At 48.8% G+C, this 27,859-nt stretch overlaps 2 protein-coding genes across 3 annotated transcripts in view; both read right to left on the reverse strand.

Moving 5' to 3' along the window:
* The window catches only part of SLC35B1 (solute carrier family 35, member B1), a 7,255-nt gene extending 5,558 nt beyond the window's left edge, over positions 1 to 1,697 (reverse strand). The window contains exons 1-2 of one of the 2 annotated variants that reach the window (XM_011959927.1): positions 1,337 to 1,697; positions 596 to 699 (exon numbers count right to left, since the gene is read on the reverse strand). In XM_011959927.1, the coding sequence (XP_011815317.1) occupies positions 596 to 627 (32 nt within the window). In that variant the 5' untranslated portion in view covers positions 628 to 699; positions 1,337 to 1,697. The remainder of the gene's footprint in view (positions 1 to 595; positions 700 to 1,336) is intronic. The other variant, XM_011959926.1, reaches the window with a different exon arrangement.
* A 2,243-nt stretch (positions 1,698 to 3,940) lies between these two features.
* Positions 3,941 to 27,859, reverse strand: part of FAM117A (family with sequence similarity 117, member A) — a 54,052-nt gene continuing 30,133 nt past the window's right edge. The window contains exons 2-8 of the mRNA XM_011959933.1: positions 26,197 to 26,366; positions 16,218 to 16,313; positions 14,055 to 14,165; positions 13,496 to 13,630; positions 11,151 to 11,352; positions 9,804 to 9,954; positions 3,941 to 5,170 (exon numbers count right to left, since the gene is read on the reverse strand). Of these exons, the coding sequence (XP_011815323.1) occupies positions 4,870 to 5,170; positions 9,804 to 9,954; positions 11,151 to 11,352; positions 13,496 to 13,630; positions 14,055 to 14,165; positions 16,218 to 16,313; positions 26,197 to 26,366 (1,166 nt within the window). The 3' untranslated portion in view covers positions 3,941 to 4,869. The remainder of the gene's footprint in view (positions 5,171 to 9,803; positions 9,955 to 11,150; positions 11,353 to 13,495; positions 13,631 to 14,054; positions 14,166 to 16,217; positions 16,314 to 26,196; positions 26,367 to 27,859) is intronic.

Raw genomic sequence — 27,859 nt, forward strand, 5'->3', positions numbered from 1 at the left:
AAAAAAAAAAAAAAAAAAAAAACAAGAGAAACCTGGTGGGGCTAGGATGGACCACTAAGCAAAGCTAAAGCCACATGAAAGGAACTTGTCTGTCAAATAAGACACAAGCTATTTCTGTCCTCTTACACTGGGAAATCTCTGAAAATTATTAATCTTTCCAATTCTGCCTAAGCCCAACAAAAGACCACATGCAGGGTGGAGGTGAGGGCCTCATTCAGTTCAAGGGACCAGTCAGCCCTGCTGCTAGTCCCCAGGGAACAAAGAGAGAATGTTCAAAGCATGCTTGAAGCTGACACACAAAAGAAACTCAAAGGGAAAGAAAAAAATGTTTCAAGTATTTTCAATGGGGATTTGGAATACAGAAGACCCATTCTCTGAACATTTCTAACTCAGAAGTTGATAAAAATTGGGGAAATAATATTTTACTCCACTTCAAAGTCATTAGTTTTACAGACTTCACAGAGAGGCTGTGTGAGTACAAAATGAGGTAGAGATCATGAGTTAGCCTTTAAGGTTGAATCAACGTTTAATGCCTAGCATACTGAGAGAACTTGGGGTGATGGGGTACCCAACAAATTACTATCTAGGTACTCACAGATCTTGGCAAACACAGCATTGATCACACATTGAATGAAGACCAAAGTTAAGGCAAAGGTGAACGTCTCCTGTTTGGCTCCCTCCCCATACTTTCCTCTTGTTCTAGAAATGAAATGCATGATAAAAGAGAGGAGAAATTAGTATATTTCAGTCACTGTCATCTAATATATCCAGAACCGCTGAAAACTGTAAAATTATCTTGCCTCTCTGGATGTAGGGAGAGTTTGTAAGGACCACTAGGCTCATTTGCAAAAGGGGCTGATTTTACTGGATCTAGAAACTAGACATCCCAGCCTACTGATTCCATAGCCTAAGGAAAGAATACCCGAAAAAGACGGAGAGGAAACATGCAAAACGAGATAGTGAAGGAGACGGTATTTGGGCTATGGCACCAAGGCCAAGGGCGAATAGGTTGTTTGCAAGTATCTGGGAGTACCAAAAGGGGGCCAACTCGGTCCTCTTTGAGGGGGAGAAGTCTCAGCCTGTAAAACGCAGGCCCTTAGAACCAAGCAGGGAAAAACAGCTGAGAAAAGAAAATAACCAAGTCCAAAGAATCCAAAAAATAACCCTAGAGTTCTGGAATTCTGGGTAGGCTCAGCCACAGCTGCAAAAGTAGTGGGGTGCTAAGAGGGCGACAGCCGGGCATGAGGACAAGAGGCAGAAGGTCCAGAGGCAGAAGGCCCGGGACCCCTGTCACAGGCTGGGGAGAGAATGTAGGCCCGCCCCCGGGGTCGCTCACATCTTTTCCTGCAGGATCCCATAGTAAAAATAGCAGACAAAGACACCCAGGAAGCAGAGCGGCAGGCGCAGCCGGTCGGGCACGAGGGAGCTGCTAGAGGCCATGAGACGCCCGGAGGAGCCGACTGGAGACCCGCTCACAACCGGCACCGGCAGCAGCGGCGGCGGGGGCGACAGCTCCAGCCGGACATCGCCGACCGGCGGCAGGGGCCTCATAGGAGCTGCATGCGACCGCCGTCCAGCAGGGCCCAGCAGTCACTACCGGAGCTGCCAGCTCAGGGCTGCCAAGGGGGAAACTCCTCAGAACGCAGCAACCACCTCCTAGGAAAGAAAACCCGCCCTGGGACCTTGGCTCCATCCCTGAGGGCCAGGGGAACCGGCAGCCTCGAGACCAGTTTCTCGCCCTGGAGATTTTTCCAATCAGGCAACTCTGAGGACAACTGCGACCCAGAGCACCACAGGGTGTCCTAGAGCCACCCGGGCGTAGAATAATGACGTATAAGGATGTGGAGGCCACCAATTGGCTGCGCTGTGCGAACTCGGACAGGTAGGTGGGACAGGAGGAGGTGCGGCCGGCAGAGCAAATCCAATAGTCTTTTCCGCAGCGGGCGGCCAGGCTTCTGCTGGGTCCTAATGCCAAAATCTCTTCCTGGAGCCTCAGCGCCGTCTAGCTGCTGCCCAGCGTCAGCGACGTTACCTGCTCATTACCTAGGCACATCACTAGGCTTCCAAGGGGGAGAGCGGCACAGTAAGTCTCGGCTTGGTGACTTAACGGCGGAGTAACCTACCAAGTTCTGAGTCAGAGTTTTCCAGGTCTGGAAACTAGGGATAACTAGTAATAGCCACTTTGTCGCCTCTTGACTGTTGTGAGGATCGAATGAATTGAGGTTGGTGAAAGTGTTTTGTAAACTGTAAAGTATGCTGTGCAAGTTTAAGGTATTATTAGTCATCACTGTTTCTCAGCCCTGATCTTATTTCCTCATATCGAGGGGTGGAAATGGAAGCTTATTGAAGTCAGTTTTCTTCCAAGTCTTAACTCACCAACAATGGCTTAAACCCTTCGGCCGCGCTCCTGAACATTTCCCATTAATGAGCACCTCGTTGGATCCCTTCCTCGTGCAAGTGTTGGGTCTCCACTTGCTGGCACGAATTGCCAGGGCAAGACTGACCTAAGGTCTTCCCACTACTACCTCCAACCCCTACTTAACTGGCCCAAATCTCCGGCCACCAGGTGGACTCTGGGCTGCTCTCTAGGTGGAGGCTCCTTCTCTTCTAGCGGCCTGCTCTTTTGGCACAGCCTTGGGCAAAGGAAGGAAATACTGGGCAGCACCACACCCGTCACTCCCGGCCTGACTCACTAAGGCTTTGCGGGGGAGCCAGAAGTCTTTTAGAGGGAGGGGTGAGGGATAGAAGATAGGGTCTGTCCCCAGCCCACTGTCTCCTCGATATTAGTGGCATGGGAATCCCCATACATTTGCTCTCTTGCTCAGTAGCTTACTCTATTGGCTCAGCCCGCGATGCCAGGGCACCAAACAGCTGGGCGGGGAGAGACATGCCAGCTCTGCTTCTTTACCAGCTGGGACCTCAAACAATTCCCTTGTCCTTGTCCTCTGAGTCAAGTTTCCTCATGTGAAATTAATGGGAATATAATAACAAGCATGAGAGTGCTGTGGTTAGAAACACGGGCACTGGATTCAAATGATCACGTTTTCAATCCTAGCTCCCCCACTTCATATCTGTGTCTTTCGGGGAAAGTTATTCAATCTATTTGTCCTTCCCTGATTATACAGTGGGACTTACCTTTTTTCTCTTACTGGGTGGTTGTCATATTTCAATAACATTTTATGTAAAGCAGTTAACATGGTAGCTGGTTCTTACCAGCCCAATGAATGGTGGTCGGGATAGCCTGGTTTAGGAGTTTGTTGTCAGGTCTTATGAGGTAGATACAATTGTACTTATTATTACTGCCCTTGGGGTAGTCAACTGTTCACCCATACAATAGGGATGTGTCTTTTGTGAATATGCTTTGGAAATTCCAAAGCATCATTGAAATATTGAGATGGTTATTCCCATTTTCCCCAAAAGCCTGAGCTCTTACAGGTGCAGCATTATAAAGGCTCCAAAGGGTAAGAATAGTGTCTTTGTGTAGTTTCTTTGTCCCCTTCAAGGCTGCACACTATGTTGTGGGTACTCCCTGAGATGAACCAAAGCTTTCCCCAAACTGTCAAGAGATCCAGCCAGTGCAAAGAACACCCACAATGTCAAACTGTCTTCCCTTGGTCACCTGCTTTTCCTCTCTGAAATCCATTCTCCTTAGGGAGCTTTTTCAGACTCACACAAGAATGGGTAACTTCCCCAGTGACTCCCTCACCCCACCTCTAGGACAAACCACACTCTTCATTCTGGACAGCCTTTTCATGGGTCTGTTTATGTCCATGTAAAGTATGCAAGCATGGTGTCCAGAGGACAGGAACTCTTGTGTACAGCCATAACACCACCCACATGTGGGAATTGAGGCTCCTTCTCTTGAAGACAAAGATGAAATGATCAGTATAATACCCTTAATCTCTACCCCACTCTTTCTTCCCCACATATTTAACAGAACTTCAAGCTGCTGGGAATATTTATTTATTTATTTGGTCTATTAACACCAAGATCTGCAAAAAACAACCTCTAAACACAAGATAAGAAAACTCAAACATTAACATTCTTCAATTTTGTGTAAGCTCTGCAGTACGGAAAATATACAAACTTCAAACAGCTGCAAAAATAGTGTCTTTGGGAAAAAATAGAGTTTCTACATCGATACAAGAAAAATAGGCATTTTTCTAATCCAATCCAGCCCTGGGGCGGGCGGAGAGTATAGATTCGCCATTTGCCACCTGGAGGAATGCCAGCTCTCCTCCCCACTACCCACCTGGGGCTGGGCGGGCTGGCCTGCTACTTAAGACAATCTTTAGTCAGGGTGAAAGCGAGATGAAAATGCCACTTGGGAAAACACTTGTTTCCTCCCTCTGCCAGCAGCTGAATTGGTCAAGTGTTATGGCCCATTAGGACTGCTTTGGTCAGCTCCTCCAGTGAGAGGGAGGCGTAGGGATAGGGCTGAGAGGATGGGGGATCTATCTTATGGTCTCCTGGAAGGGAGAGAAGGAAATCTGTGGCGTCCTCTCCTTCGTTCATGGCCAGCTTGCTCTGTGACAAAAATAAGGGCCTCCTATACAGTCATTTGGACTGACACCCAGGGGTGGGGGACTCAAGACCTTCTGGGTGTTTTCCGCCAAGTGAGGGATGTGGCAGGTACACAGGTGTGAGTTGTGAGCTGCCCAGCTGCTAGTGGAGACGGCAGGTCCCATCACGTTCGGAGGGGCCGGTGCCCATCAAAAAGAGGACCCAGGACTTTGACACGATAAGTGAAAGAAAGTGCTCAAAGGCCGAGAGGGAAGGGCCCCTCCATACCCCATCTCAGGGGACCTGGGGAGGGACCTGCCACCAAGGCACTGGTCTCTATGGTAAAATGGGGCAGGGATGGGACCCTCAGACCATCAGGGAGCTCTGGAAAAGCACAGACTCTTCTGATGGTGGGGTGCGCTGCCATGGCTCGAAGGGCAGGGGGGAGGCCTTGGAGGCCTCCGGATCCTTCCGAGGTGGTGGCCTGGGGCTGGCCGGGGGAAGGGGAGACCCCGGGTTTGAGGGGCAGTTACGGAAGATGAAGCCCATGCCGGGGAAGAGGGGCTTCATCAGGTTGACGGGGCAGAAGGCTGAGCCGGTCGGGTTGAAATGGACTTTGTTCTTGTCAGGACAGGAAGTCAGGAAGGCCAGGTCAGGACCTGGGGACCTGGAGGATGAAGAAAGACATACAAGACACACACGTACACACAGAGAGAAACACAGGGTGAGAGAGGGTGAGATGTCACAGCATCAGGGCAGCAGGGGAGCTGGGTCTCTGTTCAAACAGAATCATAACTTGACCGAAAACCAAACCCCTCAACAATCTATTTTTTAAAAAATATGGCTAAACAACAGGAAATGCACTTTAGCTAAAAACAGGAGGGATTGAAGCTAGACAGGAAGGAGAACTTCCTGACAATGTGATTCAAGAAGTGGAGACTAAGAAATCTTTTCGTTCGAAAGATTTCATCAGTGGCTGGGCACGGTGGCTCACGCCTGTAATCTCAGCACTTTGGGAGGCCAAGGTGGATGGACCACTTGAGGTCAGGAGTTCGATGCCAGCCTGGCCGACATGGTGAAACCCTGTCTCTACTAAAAATACAAAAAATTAGCCGAGCATGGTGGCACGCTTCTGTAATCCCAGTTACTCAGAAGGATGAGTCAGGAGAATTGCTTGAACTCGGGAGGCGGAGGTTGTAGTGAGCCAAGATCTTGCCATTGCACTCCAGCCTGGGCAACAGAGCAAGACTCCATCTCAAAAAAAAAAAAAAAAAGAAAAGAAAAGAAATATTTCCTTAGTGACTGGTGTTTTGGTGACAAATCGCATGCCTGAAAGCAGAGATCAAAGACAAGTGACTTTCTAAGATTTTTTAACCTAAAGTGGGGTTTCTCAGCCTTGATACCACTGACATTTTGGGCTGGATAATTCTTTGTTGCAGGGGTGGGGATGGAGGCATTGTCCTGTGCATTGTAAGATGCCTAACAGCATCCCTGGCCTCTACTCACTATCCCACTAGTACCACGACTCCTCCCCTCCAGCTGTGACGACTAAACATGTCTCTTGATATTGCCAAATGTTCCCTAGTTGAAATCTACTGACCTAAAGAATCTAATTGTTGGGCACATTTGAAAAATATGGGGTTTTTTGTTGTTGTTGTTTTGTTTTTGAGACAGAGTCTCACTCTGTGGCGCAGGCTGGAGTGCAGTGTGACAGGATCATGGCTTACTGCAGCCTCAACTTCCCCAGTCCAAGCAATCCTCCCACCTCATCCTCCTGAGTATCTGGGACTACAGGCATGAACCACCATGCCCACCTAATTGCTTTATTTTTATTTTGTAGAGAAGGGGTCTCTGTAGGCTGCCCAGGCTGGTCTCCAGAAAGGTGTGATTTTCAAAACTTTGGGAGGAAAGTATGGCAACAACTGTGAGAAAGGCAGCTAGACCTTATCAGATCTGGGTTCTAACCATGTGGTCCTTGTCATATCTGTCTCACCCCCCTTTTTAATTAAAAATTTTTTTTTTAGAGACAGGGTCTTGCTCTCTCACCTAGGCTGGAGTACAGTGGTGTGATCATAGCTCACTGCAGCCCCAAACTCCTAGGTGCAAGTAATCCTCCCGCTCAGCTTCCCAAGTAGCTGGGATTACAGACGCCTGCCACCATTCTAGGCTAATTTTTTTCTTTTTTCTTTTTTTTGGTAGAAATGGGGTCTCACTGTGTTGCCCAGGCTGGTCTTGAACTCCTGGGCTCAAGTGATCCTCCTGCCTTGGCCTCCCAGAGTACTGGGATGACAGGCATGAGCCACCGCACCCAGCATGTCTCACCTTTATAATGTGAGAGGAATCATCCCTCCCCTTTTGATTGTTTAGGAAGACGGAATGATAAAAGGTCAGGTCAGAGAGTTCCTGAGTAAGGAATAGCCCTGATTCCTTGCTGTCTGGCAAAGCCTAGAGGGTGAAACAGCCCTAAGAAGCTGACGGTTTGAAGATCCCAGGTGAGAAGACAAAGGTATGGGAAGATGGTGAAGCTCTGCCACCAGTGGTTCTCACCAATCACCTTTTTCTTTTTTACTTTTTATTAAAGGATAATATATACACTCAGAGAAAAATGCACTCAGTATACAGACCGATAAATTGGTTACTATCTTCTTTTTGGGACAGGGTCTCACTGTTGTCACACTGGAGTGCAGTGGTGCAATCTTGGCTCACTGCAACCTCTGCCTCCTGGGCTCAAGCGATTCTCCCACCCCAGCCTCCTGAGTAGCTAGGATTACAGGCACCCAACACCATACCTGGATAATTTTTAAAAGTTTTTTGTAGAGAGGGTGTCTCCGTATATTGCCCAGGCTGGTCTTGAACTCCTGGACTCAAGCGATCCTCCCTTGGCTTCCCAAAGTGCTGGAATTATAGGCATGAGCCACTGCACCCAGCCAATTACCATCTTAATTCCGGAATTCTAATAATTCCAGAGCCCAGGAAGAGCAAGGTGTGAAGAGAAGAGCAGAGATCTGGCAGAGTCTGGAGAGGTGGAGGGTAAAGGCCCGTGTGCTGGGTGTGTTTGGGAAGGTCTGGCGACCTAGAGACTCCACAGTGGCAAGGGCTTCCCTGATGGAGAAGGGTTTAAAAGAGTCCCACTTTATGGAGGGATGGGGAATGGGCAAGAGACAGAATGTTCTAGGTGTGTGCATGTACATGTCAGGAAGGTGACCAAGAGGAGACCCAGCAACACTCAGAGAACATGATGGCAACCAGCATGACCCTCAATACCTTGACTCCTCGCCTGGAAAATCCAGATGATCTTGGAGGGGACAATAGCTAAGAAGAGGGGAATGTGGCAAAAGAATAGCTAAACACACAAACTTCCTAATAGGAAAGTTGATTAAATAAAGAAACCTCAGTGAACTACAGAATTTCAATCCCAGCATATCTTAGAAAATCACTGATGGATCACCACCACTCTTTTTTTTTTTTTGGAGACAGAGTCTCAGTCTGTTGCCCTGACTGAAGTGTAGTGGTGCAATCTCAGCTCACTGCAATCTCCCCTCACTGCAGTCTCCGCCTCCCAGGTTCAAGCAATTCTCATGCCTCAGCCTCCTGAGGAGCTGGGATTACAGGCATGCACCAACACACCTGGCTAATTTTTGTATTTTTAGTAGAGGCTGGGTTTTGCCATGTTGCCCAGGCTGGTCTTGAACTCCTGACCTCAAGAGATCTGCCCACCTCCGCCTCCCAAAGTACTGAAATTACAGGCATAAGCCACCGTGCCCAGCTGATCACCACCTCTTTTTTTTTTTTTGGAGATGGAGACTTACTCTGTTGCCCAGGCTGGAGTGCAGTGGTGTGATCTCGGCTCACTGCAACCTCTGCCTCCCAGGTTCAAGCGATTCTCCTGCCTCAGCCTCCTGAGTGGCTGGGATTACAGGTGCCCACCACCATACCTGGCTAATGTTTATATTTTTAGTAGAGATGGGGTCTTGCCATATTGGACCAGGCTGGTCTCAAACTCCTGACCTCAGGTGATATGCCCACCTGAGCCTCCCAAAGTGCTGGGATTACAGGCATGAGCCACCACACCCAGCCCACCACCTCTCTTAAAGGGTTAATGCAGGGGCAGGAAGTTAAATGAGCTGACTTTAAGGCTTCTTCTGGCATTGCGTCTATGAAAAACTCAAGACGAGCTACAGCTTAATTTCCGCCCACATTTCCAGGTTGTAATTACTCCACCATAATGTGGATTGAGGGAGGGTACAAGAGCCTAGAGTCTGCTGAAGCTAAGAGATCTGGCCTCTTCCCTCCACAGCTTCTCAGAGGACCTAGAAGTCTTGAAGGGATACCAGGCAACAATAATAACAGTAACAAAACCTCTAGTGGCAATGGTTTTCTCTGCAACTCCTACTGTGGCTTCTGTATGTACGTTCGGCCGCCACCATGGGTTACTGCTCCCTTATTTGAGATACAAATGGTGCTCTCAATGACCCAAACCCAGTCCCAGCTACATCTTCACTCGCACACCATGACTAAACTTCCTGACTGCCACTGAAACCCCAACTTCATGTGAATCTGCCCTGGTGAGTATTAAGCTGGCAGCAGGAAATGAAATGAGCTCTTTGGTGCCTGCTAACGGGGACAGGGGCATTTGGAAAGGTTGGCTCTTAATTCTTTCTGCTAATGGGAGGGAAGTATAAAGAAATCAACAGAAGAATGGCTTCTGAATGATCCAGTCTGGCTTGGAAATTTTCCATAGTCCTTACTTGCAAGAACTGGAAATTTCTGCCTGGGAGTTCGTGACACTTGAACCACTACAGCCACAGGGTGAAGACTTGACTCCGAAGCTCAAACTGTTAAGCTGTTTAGGCCCCCATTCTACTCCAGTGGTGCTGAAACACTTCTAATCTCTGACTGAAGAGAAATACTAGTATGTTCTCCCCACACCCCCCATCTCTCTCTCTCTCTCTCTCTCTGATTATGGTCTAGCAAATTCTCACACCTTCCCCGGAGATGGAAAAAAACAGAAGAAACAAAGGGCTTAGGTTTCAGATACATTTTCTTTCCAGCTCCTGCTGCGCTTGTGGCTGGCATGTGGGCAGAGAGCAGGTTTCTATGGAGATAATGATAAGCAAAGATTTAAGTGCTCAGGGTAGGTAATGTCAACACGTTTGATCATGGAAAGCTGGCAGTACTGATCATCTAAAGTTGACAACACCTCTATGACAAGAGAGAGTCCGAGACTGAAGAAGGCCTGTCAGGTGGGAGAATGTAGGCCCACCCTCCCCTCCCACACCCTGTCTACTTGGTGTACTCACGTGGCTTCTTCAAACACACGCACTTTCTCACAGCCTTCTGGGGGCTCCCGTTTGAAGACGTAGCTATGATTAGGCCGAGGGGAGGCAGCAAAGGCAAGGACAGGAGATGGGCTGCCATCTTCAAGAAAGGCTGGATGGCCTGGAGAGGAGGCTGTGAACAGAGCAAGGCTGAGTGTAGTGGAGATGAAGGGAATGCCTCCACTTTTCTGGGTCTAGGACTGGGGTGTAAAGTGGCAAGACTGGGGACGCATGGTAAGGAAGAGGATAGTGGGTGTGCTTAGCCACTGTGATTATTATACTCTACCTTAAAAACCTTTGAGGCAGCTTACAAAAATACACAGTGTATAACAGAGCAAAAAAATGGAGTTGAATGGATGGAAAGTTAAGATCTCATACCAATTCTATATTCCCAGGAGGTAGACTGGGACTGGAACTCCAAATCTCAGACTTGAAGCAATCCTAAATGCATCTCTCTCTGCCTTCTTCCAAGACTGTAACACCCTCCCTGCCAACATACCACGGCTTCTTCCTGTCCACAGTCTTGAAAATCTATCCTTTCTTCCAAGAAGAGTTCTTCTCTGACTCAGAGAAGCAATCTTTACTCAACCCCACTTGTAGGATAAAATTCCTCTCTCTTTCCACACAGCAAATGTACTTGGCCTGGGTTGCAAATATTGACTTTATCTGTATTTATCTCACATTTATTCCCCTTACTATATGCTCTGTTTACCTATGTGTATTGTTAGATCATGCCCTTGACCAGCCTACCTCCTGGGGTTGCTGTGACAATCAAATCAGACAATATAGGCACACTGCTTTATAATGTAAGGATCATTAGGAGGTAAGAATTTTATCTCATTTTCTCAGTGAAGTAGATAGGGCATTGTAGAAAGTAGAGATTTGGAGTAAAAAAAAATCGGTTTTGGTCTAGGTCAAACTATACAACCCTGGGCAAGCAACCATATTCTCTTACTTTGTATCACTCACAACTACTTTGAAACCATTGCTGGGAATGAGTACAGTGGACACCTGAATGAAGACTCGCTGCTTTCCCCTACAGCTTGCTGAACTTCAGTCCAAAAATGGGGATGGCAGGGATTGCTTCTTTGGATCCCAGTGAGGATTAAATAGAAGTATAAATGCAGAGACTTCATAAATTACCAATCAGAATGGGATGTATGGGACCATTATTATCATTTGTATAATGCGCAGAAGAAAGATAACTCATAAAGATATTCTAGTAGGGTACTGAGAATGCTGGGCCTGAATTGACTAGAGGTGGAAAAGGGAGTGGAGCCACTCGTGTGCCCCAGAGTCAGCCCTGCTGCCTCAGCCTCCACAGCTTACCTTTGTCATTGGGGGTGGATGCCAGCTCCTCGGCGGCACCCTGGTGTTCCTCATGACTGGCCGGGCCACAAGGCTGGGGGGATGCCAAGGACATGGAAGGAGAGCTGGCAAGGTTGCCAGGCTCCAGGAGGAGGAGGGGATGATCACAGCTGCCACTCTGGGGAGGAGCTGGGGCCCGGTGCCCATCAGGGATCTCAAGGATCTGACGGGGAAGGACGGTAAAGACTCTCAGCCTTGAGTATTTCAGGCCTGCAGCAGCACAGTGACCCTGAGGGTATTCCCCTTGCTGCTGTCATTCTCTATCCATAACACACAACCACAGAACACCATTTCCTCCAGCCATGTATTTCCCTGGCCACCCCTCAATCTAGAAGAAACTCCTTCCTGTTTCTTCCATTGCACTTTGCTCTTATCCCTAACAGCACTCACAGTCCAATGTATAATTACATATTCACCTGTAGGGCTTGATCAATGTGTTGTCCCCACAAGACTATAAGCCTCATGAGGGCAGGGACCTTCTGTGCCCTGGGCTCTAGGAACACAAAGATGATAATGTATGCTGGAGGGCACAATAGCGGCAAACCATCAGGAGCCTGTAAGTGCTGTAACCATTGCAGAACAAGTATGCTGATGATTAGCATGTATTACATACCTCCTCATCCCCTTTTAAAAACACTCAATGGTACTTGAACCTGTAGCTCACCAAATTATGTGCATGTGTTTGGGTGTATGTGAAATCCTGCATACATGCGAATTCAAAATCAACTAGTAGGTAAATCATAAACTGAGAAGTGTGCCCATTAGAATCATATTAATACTGGCCAACTGGCATTCCCCAATTAAACTGTGTCAATACAAAAGTGTGCCTGAGGCCGGCTGGGCATGGTGGCTCACGCCTGTAATCGCAGGACTTCGGGAGGCTGAGGTGGGGGGATCACGAGGTCGGGAGATAGAGACCATTCTGGCTAACACAGTGAAACCCCATCTCTACTCAAAAATACAAAAAAAAATTAGCCAGGCATCGTGGTGGGCACCTGTAGTCCCAGCTACTCAGGAGGCTGAGGCAGGAGAATGGCGTGAACCCAGGAGGCGGAGCTTACAGTGAGCCCACATCGCACCATTGCACTCCAGCCTGGGCGACAAAGAGAGATTCTGTCTCAAAAAAAAAAAAAAAATGTGCCTGAGACCAGCACGGTGGCTCCCCCAGCTACTGGGGAGGCTGAGGCAGAGAACTGCTTGAACCCGGGAGGCAGAAGTTGCAGTGAGCTGAGATCACGCCATTGCACCCACCCCAGCCTAGGCAATAAGAGTGAATCCCAGCACTTTGGGAGGCTGAGGTGGGCGGATCATGAGGTCAGGAGATCGAGGCCATCCTGGCCAACATGGTGAAACCCCGTACTAAAATACAAAAAATTAGCCGGGTGTGGTGGCACATGCCTGTAGTCCCAGCTACTCGGGAGGCTGAGGTGGGGGAATTGCTTGAACCCAGGAGGCGGAGATTGCAGTGAGCCAAAATTGCGCCACTGCATTCCAGCCTAGCGACCAGAGTGAGACTATGTCTCAAAAACAAAAACAAAAAAAAAGGGGCTGGGCATGGTGGCTCACGCCTGTAATCCCCCGGCACTTTGGGAGGCCGAGGTGGGTGGATCATGAGGTCAGGAGTTTAAGACCAGCCTGGCAAAGATGGTGAAACCCCATCTCTATTAAAAATACAAAAATTAGCCAGGCGTGGTGGCAAGCGCCTGTAATCCCAGCTACTGGGGAGGCTGAGGCAGAGAACTGCTTGAACCCGGAAGGCAGAGGTTGCAGTGAGCTGAGATCATACCATTGTACCCCAGCCTGGGCAACAAGAGTAAAACTCCACCTCAAAAAGAAAAAAAAAGTGCCTGAGACTTCAGCAAAGGTAGCACATATTCTGCCTGGGAGTGGAGTCAGGGAGATGGCTGCATAAGAGCACGCGTGTTACTAGGTAGAGATGGAGAAGGGGCAGGGAGCAGCAGGCACTGAGATGCCCATGCTGGTGCCGAGCACATGGGGAACAGTGAGAGCTGGCAGTTTGGCTGAAGATGACCCCTGCCTGTTCCTCCCAGCGGGGGGGGCCTCCTCTCTGCCAATCCTTGCCCCCTCTTTGTACTCACCACCACAAAGCCTGTCCTAGTGACACAGGTAAGGCCATTTGAGACTAATAAACTCCATTTGCATTCCTTTTGCAGGCTGGTGTTTGTATGCTGCTGTTTGCATAGCCATAGCCTGTGAGGCCCCAGAGAGCAGGACTCCCAGTTCCCCTCACCCAGGCCAAGTGAGGCACAGACTGTGGGTGCACTCAGGGTGCAGCCGCCACTCACCCTCAGCAGCTCCTCTTCTCCCTGCTCCTTCACAAACACCTCCTCCAGCTCTTGGTTGAGCCCTTCCAGGCTCCTGTGCAGGCAGGGGCTGAGTCGCAAGACAGGGGACCCTGAGGGGAAGCTGGGAGGGGACGCCTGAGGAGGAGGCAAATGACCAAATCACACACAGCCCTACCAGGCCTAGACAGTCATTCATTCTGACCAGGAGTAGTGGTCATATCTACACAGCAGAATTGAGTGAATGAAAGGTGATTTGGGGACAGTTACAGATTGCAATAGGTCCACTCAGCGTAGTTTTCTCCAAAAGTTTGAGCTTTGCAGAGTCTATTGTGTGCTGTAGAGTCGTTGCATCAATCGTATGGGGTAGAAGAGAGAGGGAGATTCAGAACTGTAAGAAGCCCTTCCAATATCACACAGCAAGACCAAGTTTGGACTAAAACTTCACAAAGCATGCAGTGTGGTAGGGGGCTCGGCAGCTCCAAGACCCAGGAAACCTCTGCCCACATGGGGGGCCTGCATGGAGGAGAACAAAGGGGAGAGGGCTGGGGAGAAAACATACCCTCAGTGCTCCCCGCACTGCGTGGTCCCCTGGGAGTGGGGAACCTCGCTCCTTCTCTTTCCCACTGCGGCTCAGCTTTGTCCTCTGCAGTTGTTGCTTCAACTTGGAAATCTAGCAGCCCAGAAAGAGGAAGACAGAGGCAGATTAAGGAAAGCCAAAGTGCATGGGGTCCCTCTTCCAAGGAGTGGCTCCTGCCAGAGGCCCATGAAGATATATACAAGGAGGATGGAAGTTAATCTTCCATCTCAAAATAGCCCAGTGGTGTTAAAACTATGATGACCTGTTCCTCAGACGAGTTGGATACCTCACTTAACTAGATGGATTGGATTCCAAAAAATTAAAAATACACAACATGGAAACCATTTTGTCTTTTACAGATTCCAAAGACATGGACTACCCCTCTTTTTTTTTAGACTGAGTCTTGCTCTGTCACCCAGGCTGGAGTGCAGTGGTGCGATCTTGGCTCACCTCCATCAGGTTCAAGCAATTCTCTGCCTCAGCCTCCCGAGTAGCTGGGATTACAGGTGATTACAAATTACCACCATCCCCAGCTAATTTTTGTATTTTTAATAGAGATGGGGGTTTCACCATCTTGGCCAGGCTGGTCTTGAACTCCTGACCTCGTGATCCACCTGCCTCAGCCTCCCAAAGTCCTGGGATTACAGGCATGAGCCATTGCGTCCGGCCCTACCCCTCTATAAATAGCAATGGAAGATGATGTTTCTGAATGCTAAGGGCAGTTCACTCCTCACAGTACATTCACATCTCAAAGGCCCTGAGACCAAGAAGGATGGGGATATTCTCCCCTGTTTAAAGCAGACTACACTAGGAACAGGGATAGATACTCAAGAAGGGAATACTGGATTTCGTCTTGACTTTCATATCCTGAGACTATTACAGATTATCATCAACAATTTTGAATATTATCCCATCACATGTGCAATTCTGGACCTTCTTGCCCTCAACTGCTCAGGGGATGAAGAGCTATTTAAATATAAGCCCAAACTAAATGGAATTCAGAGAGTAGACCTGCTGCCCACAGCCATAAAATTTATGACTAGATCCAAGAAGAACTTTCCGATATGCTATTGTGGGTCACTCATACCACATCTCCCCATTCTTAGTGCGAATGACTTACTTACTCTGACCATTGAAAAGTTTAAATATTTTTTATTTCCCCGTCTTAAGCTCTCAACATATTCACTTCATATTTCCTCATTGTTCTCAGCAACAGAGGGCAGAAGCAACTTCCTCTTGTAAAGGGGCGCAGGGGGAGTCCTATCGAGTTGACCCTCTCAGAAGGTGCCACAGAGCATGTCAGGAGGAGCTGACGGGGACCCCTGGAATATTCCAGCCTACGGCTTTCTTCCCTTAACCTCAATGACTTGAGCACTCCTGAGGGAGAGGGAGAGCCAGGAAAAAGTGGGAACATTTCATTGTTTTTCTCTTCTTTTGAAAAGAAGGATAGGGCTGGGCACAGTGGCTCATGCCTGTAATCCCAGCACTTTGGGATGCTGAGGCAGGCAGATCACCTGAGGTCAGGAGTTCAGCACCACCCTGGCCAACACGGTGAAACCCATCTCTACTAAAAAAAAAAAAAAATACAAAAATTAGCTGGGTGTGGTGGTGGGTGCCTGCAATCTAAGCTACTTGGGAGGCTGAGGCAGGAGAATCGCTTGAACCCAGGAGGCGGAAGTTGCAGTGAGCTGAGATCGTGCCACTGTACTCCAGTCTGGCCAACACAGTGAGACTCTGCTTTCAAAAAAAAAAAAAACAAAGATGAATAGTTAAGAAGTAAATGAGACTGGGAGCTCGTAATTCCCAGGAACTCCCTCCCTGTCTTCCTCCAGTCTCTGAGCTGCTTATCTGGATCCAACCCCAAAGTAAAGCAAGAACAATGGTGGCTCCAGTCCTGTGCTTGCTGCTGAAAGGCACTAGCAGCCTCTGGCCAAGCCCTTTCCTAGCAGGAGGGTCTGGGCTCCTAAGACCTGGCCACTTGGAGAGTGGAAGTCAGCTAGGAAGGAGCCATCTCATCAGGAAAAGGCCAGGTCAAGACAGGAGAGGTGAGCAGTGTGACTCCACTGTGGAGGAGATGCATCGCATGGTACTAGGGGATCAAGAAGAAGCCGCTACCCTAGGCAGGGAGTCAAAGTGGGTAGCTACCTCTTTTCGGTGGTCTGTGCTGCCCCAGGATGCTGAGCGCTTGTGTGCACAGGAGCTGGCACGCTCACCTTCTAGCTCTTGCCAGGACAGGGGCGTCTGCAGGGAGAGAAACACAGTGAGACAGAGCAGCTTCTTCGGCAGGCACTGGGGAACAGGCACACTATTTTCTGGGTAGAGGTGATGGCCCTTTGAGCCCTTCTCTCCTCTGCTCATAAACCTCTGAACACTCCCAGTCGGTGTTCTTCTTCAGGCTTCTCCACCTGCACTGCCTCCTTCCCAGTTCACATCCTCCAGCAAACGTTCCCTGATGACCCAACAGGGCTAACCTCCTCTTTACTCTTTTCTGAGTACTATACATGTATGATATCCCAGTTATTCCAGCTGATCCTCAGTGGTGAGGACAAGTATTGCCACTCCTATCCCAACCAGCTCCAAGACAATGTAGGCTCAGGCTCAGGGAATCACTGGCACTCTTTATTCTCTCGCCCTCTACATGTCTAGCACGGGCCCAGGTTCCTGGGAGCTCAATAAAAACAAGTTAATATATAGGAGTGCATTAAGGGATTATTAACTGGCAAAACAGGAAAAAGGTCAACGTAGGTCCCTTGACCAAAGCAGGGGACTCCTATATAGTGCAGCGCCTCATTTTTCCCTGCACATGGAATAAGTGTTGCTCCCCCGACCCCCAACCCTGCTGCAAATAAGCAGGAAAGAGACATTTTCAGAAAGGAGAGAGCCACAGTTCTGAATCCAGCCCTGATTCCTGATCCCTCTTGGCCTTATCACTCCTTTTCCTCCTGGGCCTGCCCAGCCCTCATAAAAACAGGGCCCTCAGTCTGCATCTCCTCTCCCTTGCTGCACCGAAGACAGAGTGTCCAAGATGGAGGCAGGGAGAGCTGCACGACTACTTCCTGAGCCCCCACCCAAGGGAGGAAGCTGTTTGGCTCTAAGCATGAGACCAAAGAGGCCCAGATCCCTCCCCACCACCAGTATCCCTACTTCCATTCCAAGGGAGGGGCCCAAGGGGGAACGCTCCAGTGGAACCAGTTCCTCTCTAACTTCTGTGCATAAGCACAGGCTGCCAAAAACATGAGGGCCTGGGAACTGTCTCCTCCAAGAGATCTGCTGACCTCCCCCGAGAGGTTGTTGCAAACAGAAAAGGGGGAGGACGGGAAAAAAAAACCCAGCTACTCGCCACCCAACAGCTGCTAAGAGGAGCTCGGCGGGGGAGTCTGAGCAAGCTTGTGAGAGCAGACGGCCGTATGTGACAGCTGCAGTGGAGAGGGGCCACTGGGGATTGGGGCTCCCTGGCTCTTCCTTCTCCCAGCTGCTCATGGATCAGCACCTTTACTGGGCCATGCAACATAGCCAGGGAGAGACAACTGCCCTAACTTTCTTGTTCTGATGAGCATCATGAGTAAGTAGATAACAGAGGAATCAACAAATGCTAAATAAAGCATCCAGAGATCCATTCCCCACAATTCCCTTCTTTAGGAAAAGGGCAGACGGCATATCCTTCAGGCCCAAATCTTTAGCACAAACCCTAAAGCCCTCAAGATGAAGCTGGCTCTGTCAGTATATGGAAAGCTACTTCCAAATGCCCGTGTGTCTCTAAACCAGGGTGCTACCAGACAAAGCCTCAGAAAAGGCTGGTGCATGCACTGAAAAGTGAGGAGGAAGCCCATCTCTCCCAGCCACCTCCACCCAGCAGACACACAAAGGATCCTCCCCTCAAGGCTCCAGGACCAACTCTAACGATGACTACCTCTGCTAATCAAAGCTGAGCCCCGCACCCCCCACGCAAACCTGTTGTCCCTGGAAGGTGGCAGAGGCTATAGAGGGATGACAAAAGCTAAAGGGACAATTCTGCCCATTTCCCTTCCTCAGGGAAGATACTGTACTCACAGGTGGGTAATAACAGAGAGGAAAAAACAGCCACGTTCAGGCTGCCATGGGTACTACTAACATCTCTTGCAAACTCTTCAAGTACCTCTTCTGGGATATGCGAGAGGGTGGAAAGAGAAATGCAGGCTAGCTCAGGACTTTAAAAGATGTGAGGCTGCGGGTGGTGGCAATCCCAACACTTTGGGAGACTGAGGCGGATGGATCACTTGAGGTCAAGGGTTCGAGACCAGCCTGGCAAACATGGTGAAACCCCGTCTCTACTAAAAATAGAAAAATTAGCTGGGTGCCTGTAATCCCAGCTATTCAGGTGGCTGAGGCACGAGAACTGCTTGAACTCAGGAGGTGGAGGTTGCAGTGAGCTGAGATTGTACCACTACACTCCAGCCTGGGCGACAGAGCAATACTGTCTCAAGAAAAAAAAAAAAAAGAAGAAAAGAAAAAGATGTGAAAATCATAGCAGCTAGGGTCATCTCCTCTCCTCTCTCAATGCAGGTGACCCCACCTCTCTCCGCTCAGCAACGTCTTCCACCAACCACTGCCTTCTCTGTGTAAACTATACTACTAAGGCCATTGCTTTGTGTCAACACCCAACCCCTGGCCATAGAATTCACCAGCTGACCCTTCATCCCACGGGCTCTCCATCCTTGGCTCTCTGTCCTCCCAAGCAAACCCATCTCCCTCTCCTTTTTCTTACCCCCAACCTCCAAGCCTGGTTTCCCGATCTAAGACGGCCTGCCCAGCCAACTATTCACATTCTTCTTGTCAGGGAGCCTTTCCTAACTTGTCCGCCTCGGGCTGACTGCTCTTCTGCCCTGTGTCTTCTTCTTGCAGATGGGCTCTGAGTGTACATCATTCATGCAATCAACAAATAGTGGCTGAATGTACACTGTGTGCCCAGTACTGTTTCAGGCACTGGCCATACAACCATGTATAAAACAACACAAACACTTGTCCCTTCTGAGTTTATTTTCTCATTGGGGAGAAAGTTTAAACAGTGGTAAGTGCCAACGAGAAAAATACAGCAAAGAAAAGGGATAGGAATGCTGGGTGGGGGATACAATTGGAAATGTCAGGGAGGCCCCCAATGAAAAACTAACATCTGCATAAAAACATGAAGGAGGTGAGGGAGTGAGTCATGTGGGTATCTGAGGTAAGAGTAATCCAGACAGAGGGAACAACCAGTGCAAAGGCCCTGTGGTGGCAATGAGCCTGGCATGTTTGAGAATGATAAATAGGCCAGTGTGGCTGGAGCAGAGTGTGTCAGGAGATGCAATGACAGGTTAAAAAACGGCTCCTCAAAGATGAGGAACCTATAAATGTTACCTTGTATAGTAAAGGTTTTGCAGATGTATTAAGGATCTTGAGATTATCCAAAATTATCTGGGTGGACCCTAAATACCATTACAAATATCCTTAAATAAGAAAGAGGAAGAGGGAGATTAGATGTATGCACACTGAAGAGGGTAAAGCGATATGACCACAGAGGCAGAGATTTGAGTGATGTGGCTGCAAGCCAAAGAGTGCCAGCAGCCACCAGAAGCTAGAAGTGCAAGCAACAGACTCTCCCCAGGAACCTCCTGGGAGAGAATGGCCCTGCCAACACCTTGATCTCAGCCCAGTGGAACAGAACTTGGACTTCAGGTCTCCAGAACTGTGCAAGAATACATTTCTGTGGTTTTAAGCCACTAAGTTTGAGGTAATTTGTTAAAGCAGCCTCAGAAACCTAATGCAGTAGGTTATCCTGTGTTTGAAGTTGTTGACATGCTGACATCAAGTATTTATGTATGTATGTATGTATGTGATGGGAGTTTCACCCTGGTTGCCCAGGCTGGAGTGTAATGGCGCGATCTTGGCTTCATGGGTTCAAGTGATTCTCCTGCCTCAGCATCCCAAGTAGTTGGGATTACAGGCACGTGCCACCACACCTGGCTAATTTTGTATTTGTAGTAGAGACAGGGTTTCACCATGTTGGTCAGGTTGGTCTCGAACTCCTGACCTAAGGTGATCCGCCCGCCTCAGCCTCCTAAAGTGCTGAGATTACAGGCATTAGTTACCGGGCCCGCCCGACATGGAGTATTCTCAAGGTAGGAGTGTACACAGGTGTGGACTATAGCCCCTCCTAAACTGGGAGTGCCCAAAGTGGGGCCCATGCCCCAGTTTCCAGTGCCCAAGGTTGGATAGGACTCCTCTTCTGCGTCTTACCATGGAGCACAGAAAAGTCACAGCTAAGAAAAGCTCCCCTTCAAAGAGCTAACCTGGCCAGGTGCGGTGGCTCATGCCTGTAATCCCAGCACCTTGGGAGGCCAAGGCAGGAGGACTGCTTGAGGCCAGGAGTTCAAAACCAGCCTGGGCAACATAGTGAGACCCTATCTCTATAAAAGAAATAATTTTAAATTAGCCATTTATGGTGATGTGTATCTGTAGTCCCAGCTACTAGGGAGGCTGAGGCAGGAGGACCACTTGCCCCCAGAAGTTCGAGGCTGCAGTGAGTCATGATCATACCATTGCACTCCAGCCTGGGCAACAGAGCGAGACCCTGTCTCAAAAAAAAAAAAAGAAAAAACTAACCTTCTGGCCACAACAGGGGTCAAGCCATGCTGCTCAGTCATTCTAGATGACCCTTTGGAAGCAGGGTAGAGCTGGAGCTCAGCAGACCAAAAAGTCATGTTTGTCGCTGGGCGTGGTGACTCATGCCTGTAATCCCAGCACTTTGGGAGGCTGAAGCGGGCAGATCACTTGAGGTCAGGAGTTCAAGACCAGCCTGGTCAACATGGTGAAACCCCATCTCTACTAAAAATACAAAACAATCGGCCAGGCATGGTGGCACATGTCTGTAATCCCAGCTACTTGGGAGGCTGAGGCAGGAGAATTGCTTGAACCTGGAAGGCGGAGGTTGCAGTGAGCCAAGATCGAGCCACTGCACTCTAGCTTGGGCGACAGGGCAAGACTCTGTCTCAAAAACAAACAAACAAAAAAGAACAAAAAGTTGTTTGTCAGGGGGAGTCATGTACTGGAACAGATTTGACACCCTGGCCCAGTGGGAGCAGCTGAGGGACAAGTAGGGCAGCTTCTGACAATGAGTGGCATGGGCCAGCTGTGCAGATGATACTCAGATTATGCAAAACTGGATGTGGCCAGACCAAGGAAGCCTTGCCTGGGATTGAGATCCCAGAGCAACATGTGGAAGGACAGCTGGGCATGGGGGTGGAAGACAGTTTCCCAAAGAGCCATCTAATATAATCAGGAGGAGGGGTGGGATAAGCTGAAAACCCTCCAAACTGGAATCTCTCAGCCTCCAGCCCAAAAGTTTCTACCTAGACTCCATGACCACAAGCAGGAAAGTCCTGGCCCTCACTGTCTCCAGTGACCCTGGCACCTGAGTAAGCTCCATGTGTGGAGCTGGGCTAGGCCCTGGAAACGTAACCCACTATCCCTGCACAGGACTGTCAAGCAGCATGGTGCCTGGCCTGGTGTGGACCATCAGGACTACATGTTCAACTGAAATTCTGCAGGGAATCAGTCCCTTAGGTCTCCGGCCAAACAAAAAGGCCGGAAAAGGCTCTGAGGGTGGTCTGCTGGTCAGCACTGAAAACTGGCTGCAAGTGGCCAAGGCTACCATCTCTGGCCCTACAGTGACTATGCAACCCTCAGATTTTCCATCATGGCCCCATTTTCAAATGTTCGGTACTGTTGTCAAACTATGCTGAACAACTGGTCTTGTTCGCCAATCTGGAAAACAGGCAGTGTGCCCAGTTTTTCAAAGGTCCATGATGGTCAGACTGAATTGTGTGTCATCACTGTTGGGGCACTGGTTTGGGAAAACAGGGAGGATAGTACACAGGTAGGGGAAAGACACAGGAAGAGAAGTCTTCCCAGCGGGCATGCCTACCTTCACCTCTGGCCTTCCTCACACTCCATGTGGTTTGTCAAGACTTAAGCTTTTTTTTTTTCCAAAGGGTAAACTGGGGCTAAAGAAAAAAATCCTATCATAGAAGCTTCCCTACCTTACCTGGGGAATGCAGAGGGAATGGGGCTGAGGATGAATAGAATGGGGGGCTGGGCTGGGCAGGGCAGGTTCCCAGAGTCCTGTCCATCAGCAGGATGAGACCAACAGGGGAACTTTGCTCAAACAGTCATTCCAGCTGTGATGAGACCACTTCCTCCCTCCAGAAAAGTACAAGAAGACTCAAAGGTTTGCACAGCAAGAAGGAAGAGGGGTAACTGCAGCTACCAGCAGGTACTGCCCTCACCCATCCTGGCCTGGGCCCAGCCACTAGGAGTGGCCAACACAAAGCAATCAGTGGCCAGCTCTAGTTCACTGACTGACCTGGTCATCTCTCCCATGCTTAAAACATGCAGCTTCTCCAAAGCACTTCTTCCCCAATTACCATGTTCACACATCTCCCAAAAACAACCAATATCCCAAATAACATACATCCACACCCTTCCTCTTTCCTTGCTCCAAATATTTGGGTAACCCAGCTCTCCATGTCAGACTGTAAATGGCCTGAGGACAATCCTTTGTAACTACCTAAGATCTTAAAACACAACGAGGAAGGAAGGAGATAATAGGATGACATTGTTGGCACTACTAGGCTATATTCAAGAACTGAAAGCTTTTCGCTCCATCTTATACCCTGTGAAGAAGCCTCAAGTCTGTGGCATGCCCAGCTATCTAGAGAGCAGGTGTTCCATGCTTGCTGCCTAGATCTGAAGCTGGCTTGCAATGGGCAGGGCCCTGGTCTCCTCTCAGGGATTCAGACGAAGGAGCTGCTTAGCCTGAACCATAACTGCAGCTGCTGACCTCACTGCAAGGTATGCCCTGGGAATGCCAGGGCTGCTGGCTCTGGGTGGAGGGAGGTTAGGCAAGTAGGACAGTAGTAGTGAGTGCCCGCTAGTGAGGGAAGATGAAGCAGAAAATAACTACTACATTGGTACGACTAGGAGAGAAAGGGCAGGGGTAGGAACAGCCCCATCCCCAGCTTAAGGCAACTGGGAAAAGGTTCTGGCATTAGTCTTTTTTTTTTTTTGACACGGAGTCTCACTTTGTTGCCAGGCTGGAGTGCAGTGGCATGATCTCGGTTTACTGCAACCTCTGCCTCCCGGGTTCAAGCGATTCTCCTGTCTCAGCCTCCCAAGTAGTTGGGACTACAGGTGTGAGCCACCATGCCCAGCTAATTTTTGTATTTTTAGTAGAGATGGGGTTTCACCATGTTGACCAGGATGGTCTTGATCTCCTGACCTTGTGATCCGCCCGCCTCGGCCTCCCAAAGTGCTGGGATTATAGGCGTGAGCCACCGCACCTGGCCATATTAGTCCATTTTTAACAGCTTAAAAGCTTTCAAGGACTTTAGTAGATCCTGCCACCTTCCCTTCCCTCTGCCCCTCTCCATACACCTTTATATCTTTCCAGTCAAACCTCTCTTTCCTCTGCAGTCCTTTCTGGGTGATATCCCAGTGCTCAGTAGGGAAGGAACACCAGTTACTTAGGAATATGTCAGGTGAGCCTCAGACCTTCACAGTGTAATACTAGTGTTGAAGAGGGTAGCTTGGACCAGGCCAGGGGGCTTAAGCAGGAATTTGAATGGAGCCCAAAACCTAGAAGCAGCAAATTCCCAGAAGACCAGGAATGAAAGATGGGTAGAGTACATATTTTGGTTTGGATGCCTAGGTTGATCAGAATTCTCCATCTCCTGACTGCAGCCACAATATTGACAGGTTGCTAAGAGTTCCTCGAGGGCTGGAGCCCATCCCAGGGAAAGAGGAAAGCTGCATGGCTTGGCCTTGCCAGACCCACGGAGGATCATCGCTGACCTCTGTCTTGCTGTGGCAAGACGCCCAGACTTGTTATATAAAAGATCTGGCCTGCAGCTGGAGCCTAAGCAAAAACACACAGCCCAGGGCCCATGCCTCTAAACCCAGCCAGGGAACATCTGAGGCCAACCCTGCTTTGAGTTGACAAAGAGAAAGCTATCTGAGGAGTGGGATGGTGACTTCCTAAAAGGTTGAAAGCAGGAAATGACAGAGGTAGAAACAGGTGGGCTACACAGAAGCCTGCCATCTGACAAACAGGGATGGAATAATGGGCTTACACACTCAAAGGAATCTCAAGTCCTGTTCCTCCAGGAAGCCCTCCTTGACTACAGACATATCTGGACTAAGCACTCCCATCAAAAGACAAAGTTGTGTGTGCTCCCAGGCCTGTGAGGAGGAAGCATTATTTATCCTACTTGCCTTTTCCAAAGGATAAAGGGAATGGCAGTGCTCAGGGCTCCCAGGAAGGAAGCCTACTCTCTCTCCTTCCTGGAGGGTATTCTCCTTTCACAGTCTATTTGTAGATCCAAAGAGGGCCATAATTTTAACTGCAGCAAATTCTTGTTGGTTCAAGGTGGGGTATTCCCATGAGAATTCCCCTTCTTTAAACTTCGCCACATATTTGGCTCCATCTCATCCCTTGGCTGTCTGTTCACTGGCCCTCATAGAACTGGAATCCAGACTCATAGAGGCCAAATCTTGTCCTCATTTCCTTATTCTTCATTCCAACATGCCAAGAACAGTACTGGGCATTCAAACATTCACTAACGACATTTGAAAATGGATCGCTTTAACAAAATAAATAAAGGAAAGAAACTGACATGATGTGGTCAAAAGAAGTACCAAGCACTTTCACGCGTCATTTGGCCATCATGCCACCTACACGGAGGCAGACCAGGCACTCTCCACCCAGTTTGCAAAGGAAGAGCTGAATTGCCTGATGTTCCCCAGGATGAAGGGCTGACTCAGACTCTCACGTCCTGGCCACCCTGTTTCTGCCTATCTCGAAATAACTCATTTGCTCTGAAGATGAACAAGAGTGCGTTTAAACTGCATGAAAAGGGAGATTTGACTCTTAACAACTTAGCTGCTAAGAATGAAGTCCTGAATCAGATTAAGAAATGTCTGTATAATTTCATATATGAGATGAGTTCCTGCTCAGGCCGATGCTAGCTTATCCAAAAATTGATAAATGAACTGGATGATCTGCAGAGATTCTTTCCAAGCTTGGGATTCTTAATGAAAAGGCTGTCTTAATGAAAATACCGAAGGAGAGGAAGCTGGCTCCCCAGTCCTTGAATGGGTACACTGAAATCCCAGAGGGGGCTGCTGGCAAGGAAGAATTCCCCATTATCTGAGAACTTCCCATTCCTATGGCTCCAATGGGATCTATTCTGGCTCAGCGTACTTTTTGGCCACTTCTTTGGGAAATACAAACTCAATAGAATGTTGACCTTGGTTTAATTTTAGCAAGGTAAATCTCATTTATTTTATTTATTTATTTTTTTTGAGACAGAGTCTTGCTCTGTTGCCCAGGCTGGAGTGCAATGGCGCTATCTCAGCTCACTGCAACCTCTCCCTCCAGGGTTCAAATGATTCTCCTGCCTCAGCCTCCCGAGTATCTGGGATTACAGGCGCCCGCCACCACGCCCAGCTAATTTTTGTATTTTTGGTAGAGATGGGGTCTCGCCATGTTAGCCAGGCTAGTTTCAAGCTCTTGACCTCAGGTGATCCGCCTGCCTAGGCCTCCCAAAGTGCTGAGATTATAGGCATGAGTCACTGCGCCCGGCCTAAATCTTAATTTTTTAAAAAGCTAGAATAAACTCTAAAGTCAGCTGTTGATTACCCCAACACAAATACTCAAAGCTAAACTGAAAAACCCAGATTGACTTCTCTCTTCCACCAGGCAGGTGGAATGCAAACTCATTTCCGTGTATGTTTACAAAGAAAAACAGGGTGGCAAATTAGCAGGGTGTGGTGGCGGGCACCTGTAATCCCAGCCACTTGGGAGGATGAGGCACAGAAATCACTTGAACCCGGGAGGCAGAGGTTGCAGTGAGCCAAGATCGCACCACTGCACTCCAGCCTGGGTGACAAAAGGAGACTCTGTCTCAAGAAGATAAGACATTACATGGATAATATGTACAACCAAAACCCAAGACAAATTTATCGCAATGATTTGAGGAAGACCAAAGGCCTCCTCAGCCAGTTCTCCCACCCCATCCTTATCCCTTATCCCATCAGGAGAGAGCTTCATTACCTGGGTGGCCTTGTCATTGGTGCAGCAGGTGAAGGCCCCATCAGCATCTCGTGGCCACTGGCCCAGAAGGTAGGAGCTGAGGATGGTGTCCAGGGAGAATGTACGCCGGACCTGAAGTGGCTGAGGCCTACACACTGACTTTTCTGGGGCCACCGAGCATGGGACGCTGGCTGCAAGAGAACACAGCCCGCACACCTTGCCATCAGCATGGAGGAAGGAGACGTGGCAATCACCTTCCTCCTCTAAGAGATGTGGCCTGCCTGCCCAGTCTTCACTCATACCCACCGCTGTCCTAAAAGAATCTGAAGCAGCCTGAAACAGCACATATGGTCTGACAAGAGCTTTCCTGACCTACTGAGCCAGCCTTTATCATGGGAAACAATTTATACCATTTTACTTTGGACTTGGACATTACTTTATAAATGTCCTCTATCCTTTTCCTACCCCTAATGGACTATGAACCATGAACTCCTAGATCTCCACACAGTTTCCTGAGAGCAGCACTGTTTCCCATCATTAAAGATAAAACTCTAAGTGGATAAAAAACAAATTTTCTTCTATCTTTTATCTCCTGCCCTTCTTCCTCCAGCACCTTTGCAGGGCTTAGGCACTGCACATATTCATCCCCTTAACTGAAGGCCTCCTGTTCCTCTTCATACTTCCTTCAGGACTGGTTAGCTCCCTGGGGAACCCCGGTGGCTGACATATCAGAACTACTTTCAATTATTGAGGATTGAGGAATCTAGTTTACGGAAACATCCAAATTTTTTGGTTGTCTTCTCTGTCTCTGACTTCTACATAAATGGGACAAAAATAAAGCAATTATAAATCCATTCATAGGCCAAGTGGTGGTGGCCCATGCTTGTAATCCCAGCACTATGGGAGGCGGGCAGGTCACTTGAGGTCAGGAGTTTGAGACCAGCCTGGCTAACATGGAGAAACCCCGTCTCTACCAAAAATACAAAAATTAGCCAGGCATAGTGGCGGGTGCCTGTAATCCCAGCTACTCAGGAGGCTGAGGAACGAGAATTGGTTGAACCTGGGAGGTGGAAGCTGCAGTAAGCCAAGATTGCACCACTGCACTCCAGCCTGGGTAACAGAGGAAGACTCTGTCTCAAAAAATAAATAAAATAAATAAATCCATTCATTTATTTTTACTTTGGTTAAAGCTTTCTAGAAGGAGGTAAAAGTTGAAACTGTGGATAAAATGTAAGCGTACTGGAACCATTTGGAAGTTGCAATCGTCTAAGTTGACCCTGTTTTCCATGGCCACATTCAAAACACTCTACTATCTTAAGATCTGTGGCCGGGCGCAGTGGCTGATGCCTGTAACCCTAGCACTTTGGTAGGCGGAGGCAGGTGGATCACGAGGTCAGGAGATCGAGACCATCCTGGCTAACACGGTGAAACCCCGTCTCTACTAAAAATACAAAAAAATTAGCCAGGCATGGTAGCAGGCGCCTGTAGTCCCAGCTACTTGCGAAGCCGAGGCAGGAGAATGGCATGAACCTGGGAGGCGGAGCTTGTAGTAAGCCGAGACCATGCCACCGCACTCCAGCCTGGGCAACAGAGCGAGAGTCTGTCTCTCAAAAAAAAAAAAAAAAAAAATCTATAAAGGCTCTTTCTTTTAAACAGAACAAAATACTTTCACATCTGTAGTAAT

The sequence above is a fragment of the Colobus angolensis genome, unplaced genomic scaffold (genome assembly GCF_000951035.1).
Source record: "Colobus angolensis palliatus isolate OR3802 unplaced genomic scaffold, Cang.pa_1.0 Scaffold50, whole genome shotgun sequence".
Classification (NCBI taxonomy): Eukaryota; Metazoa; Chordata; class Mammalia; order Primates; family Cercopithecidae; genus Colobus; species Colobus angolensis.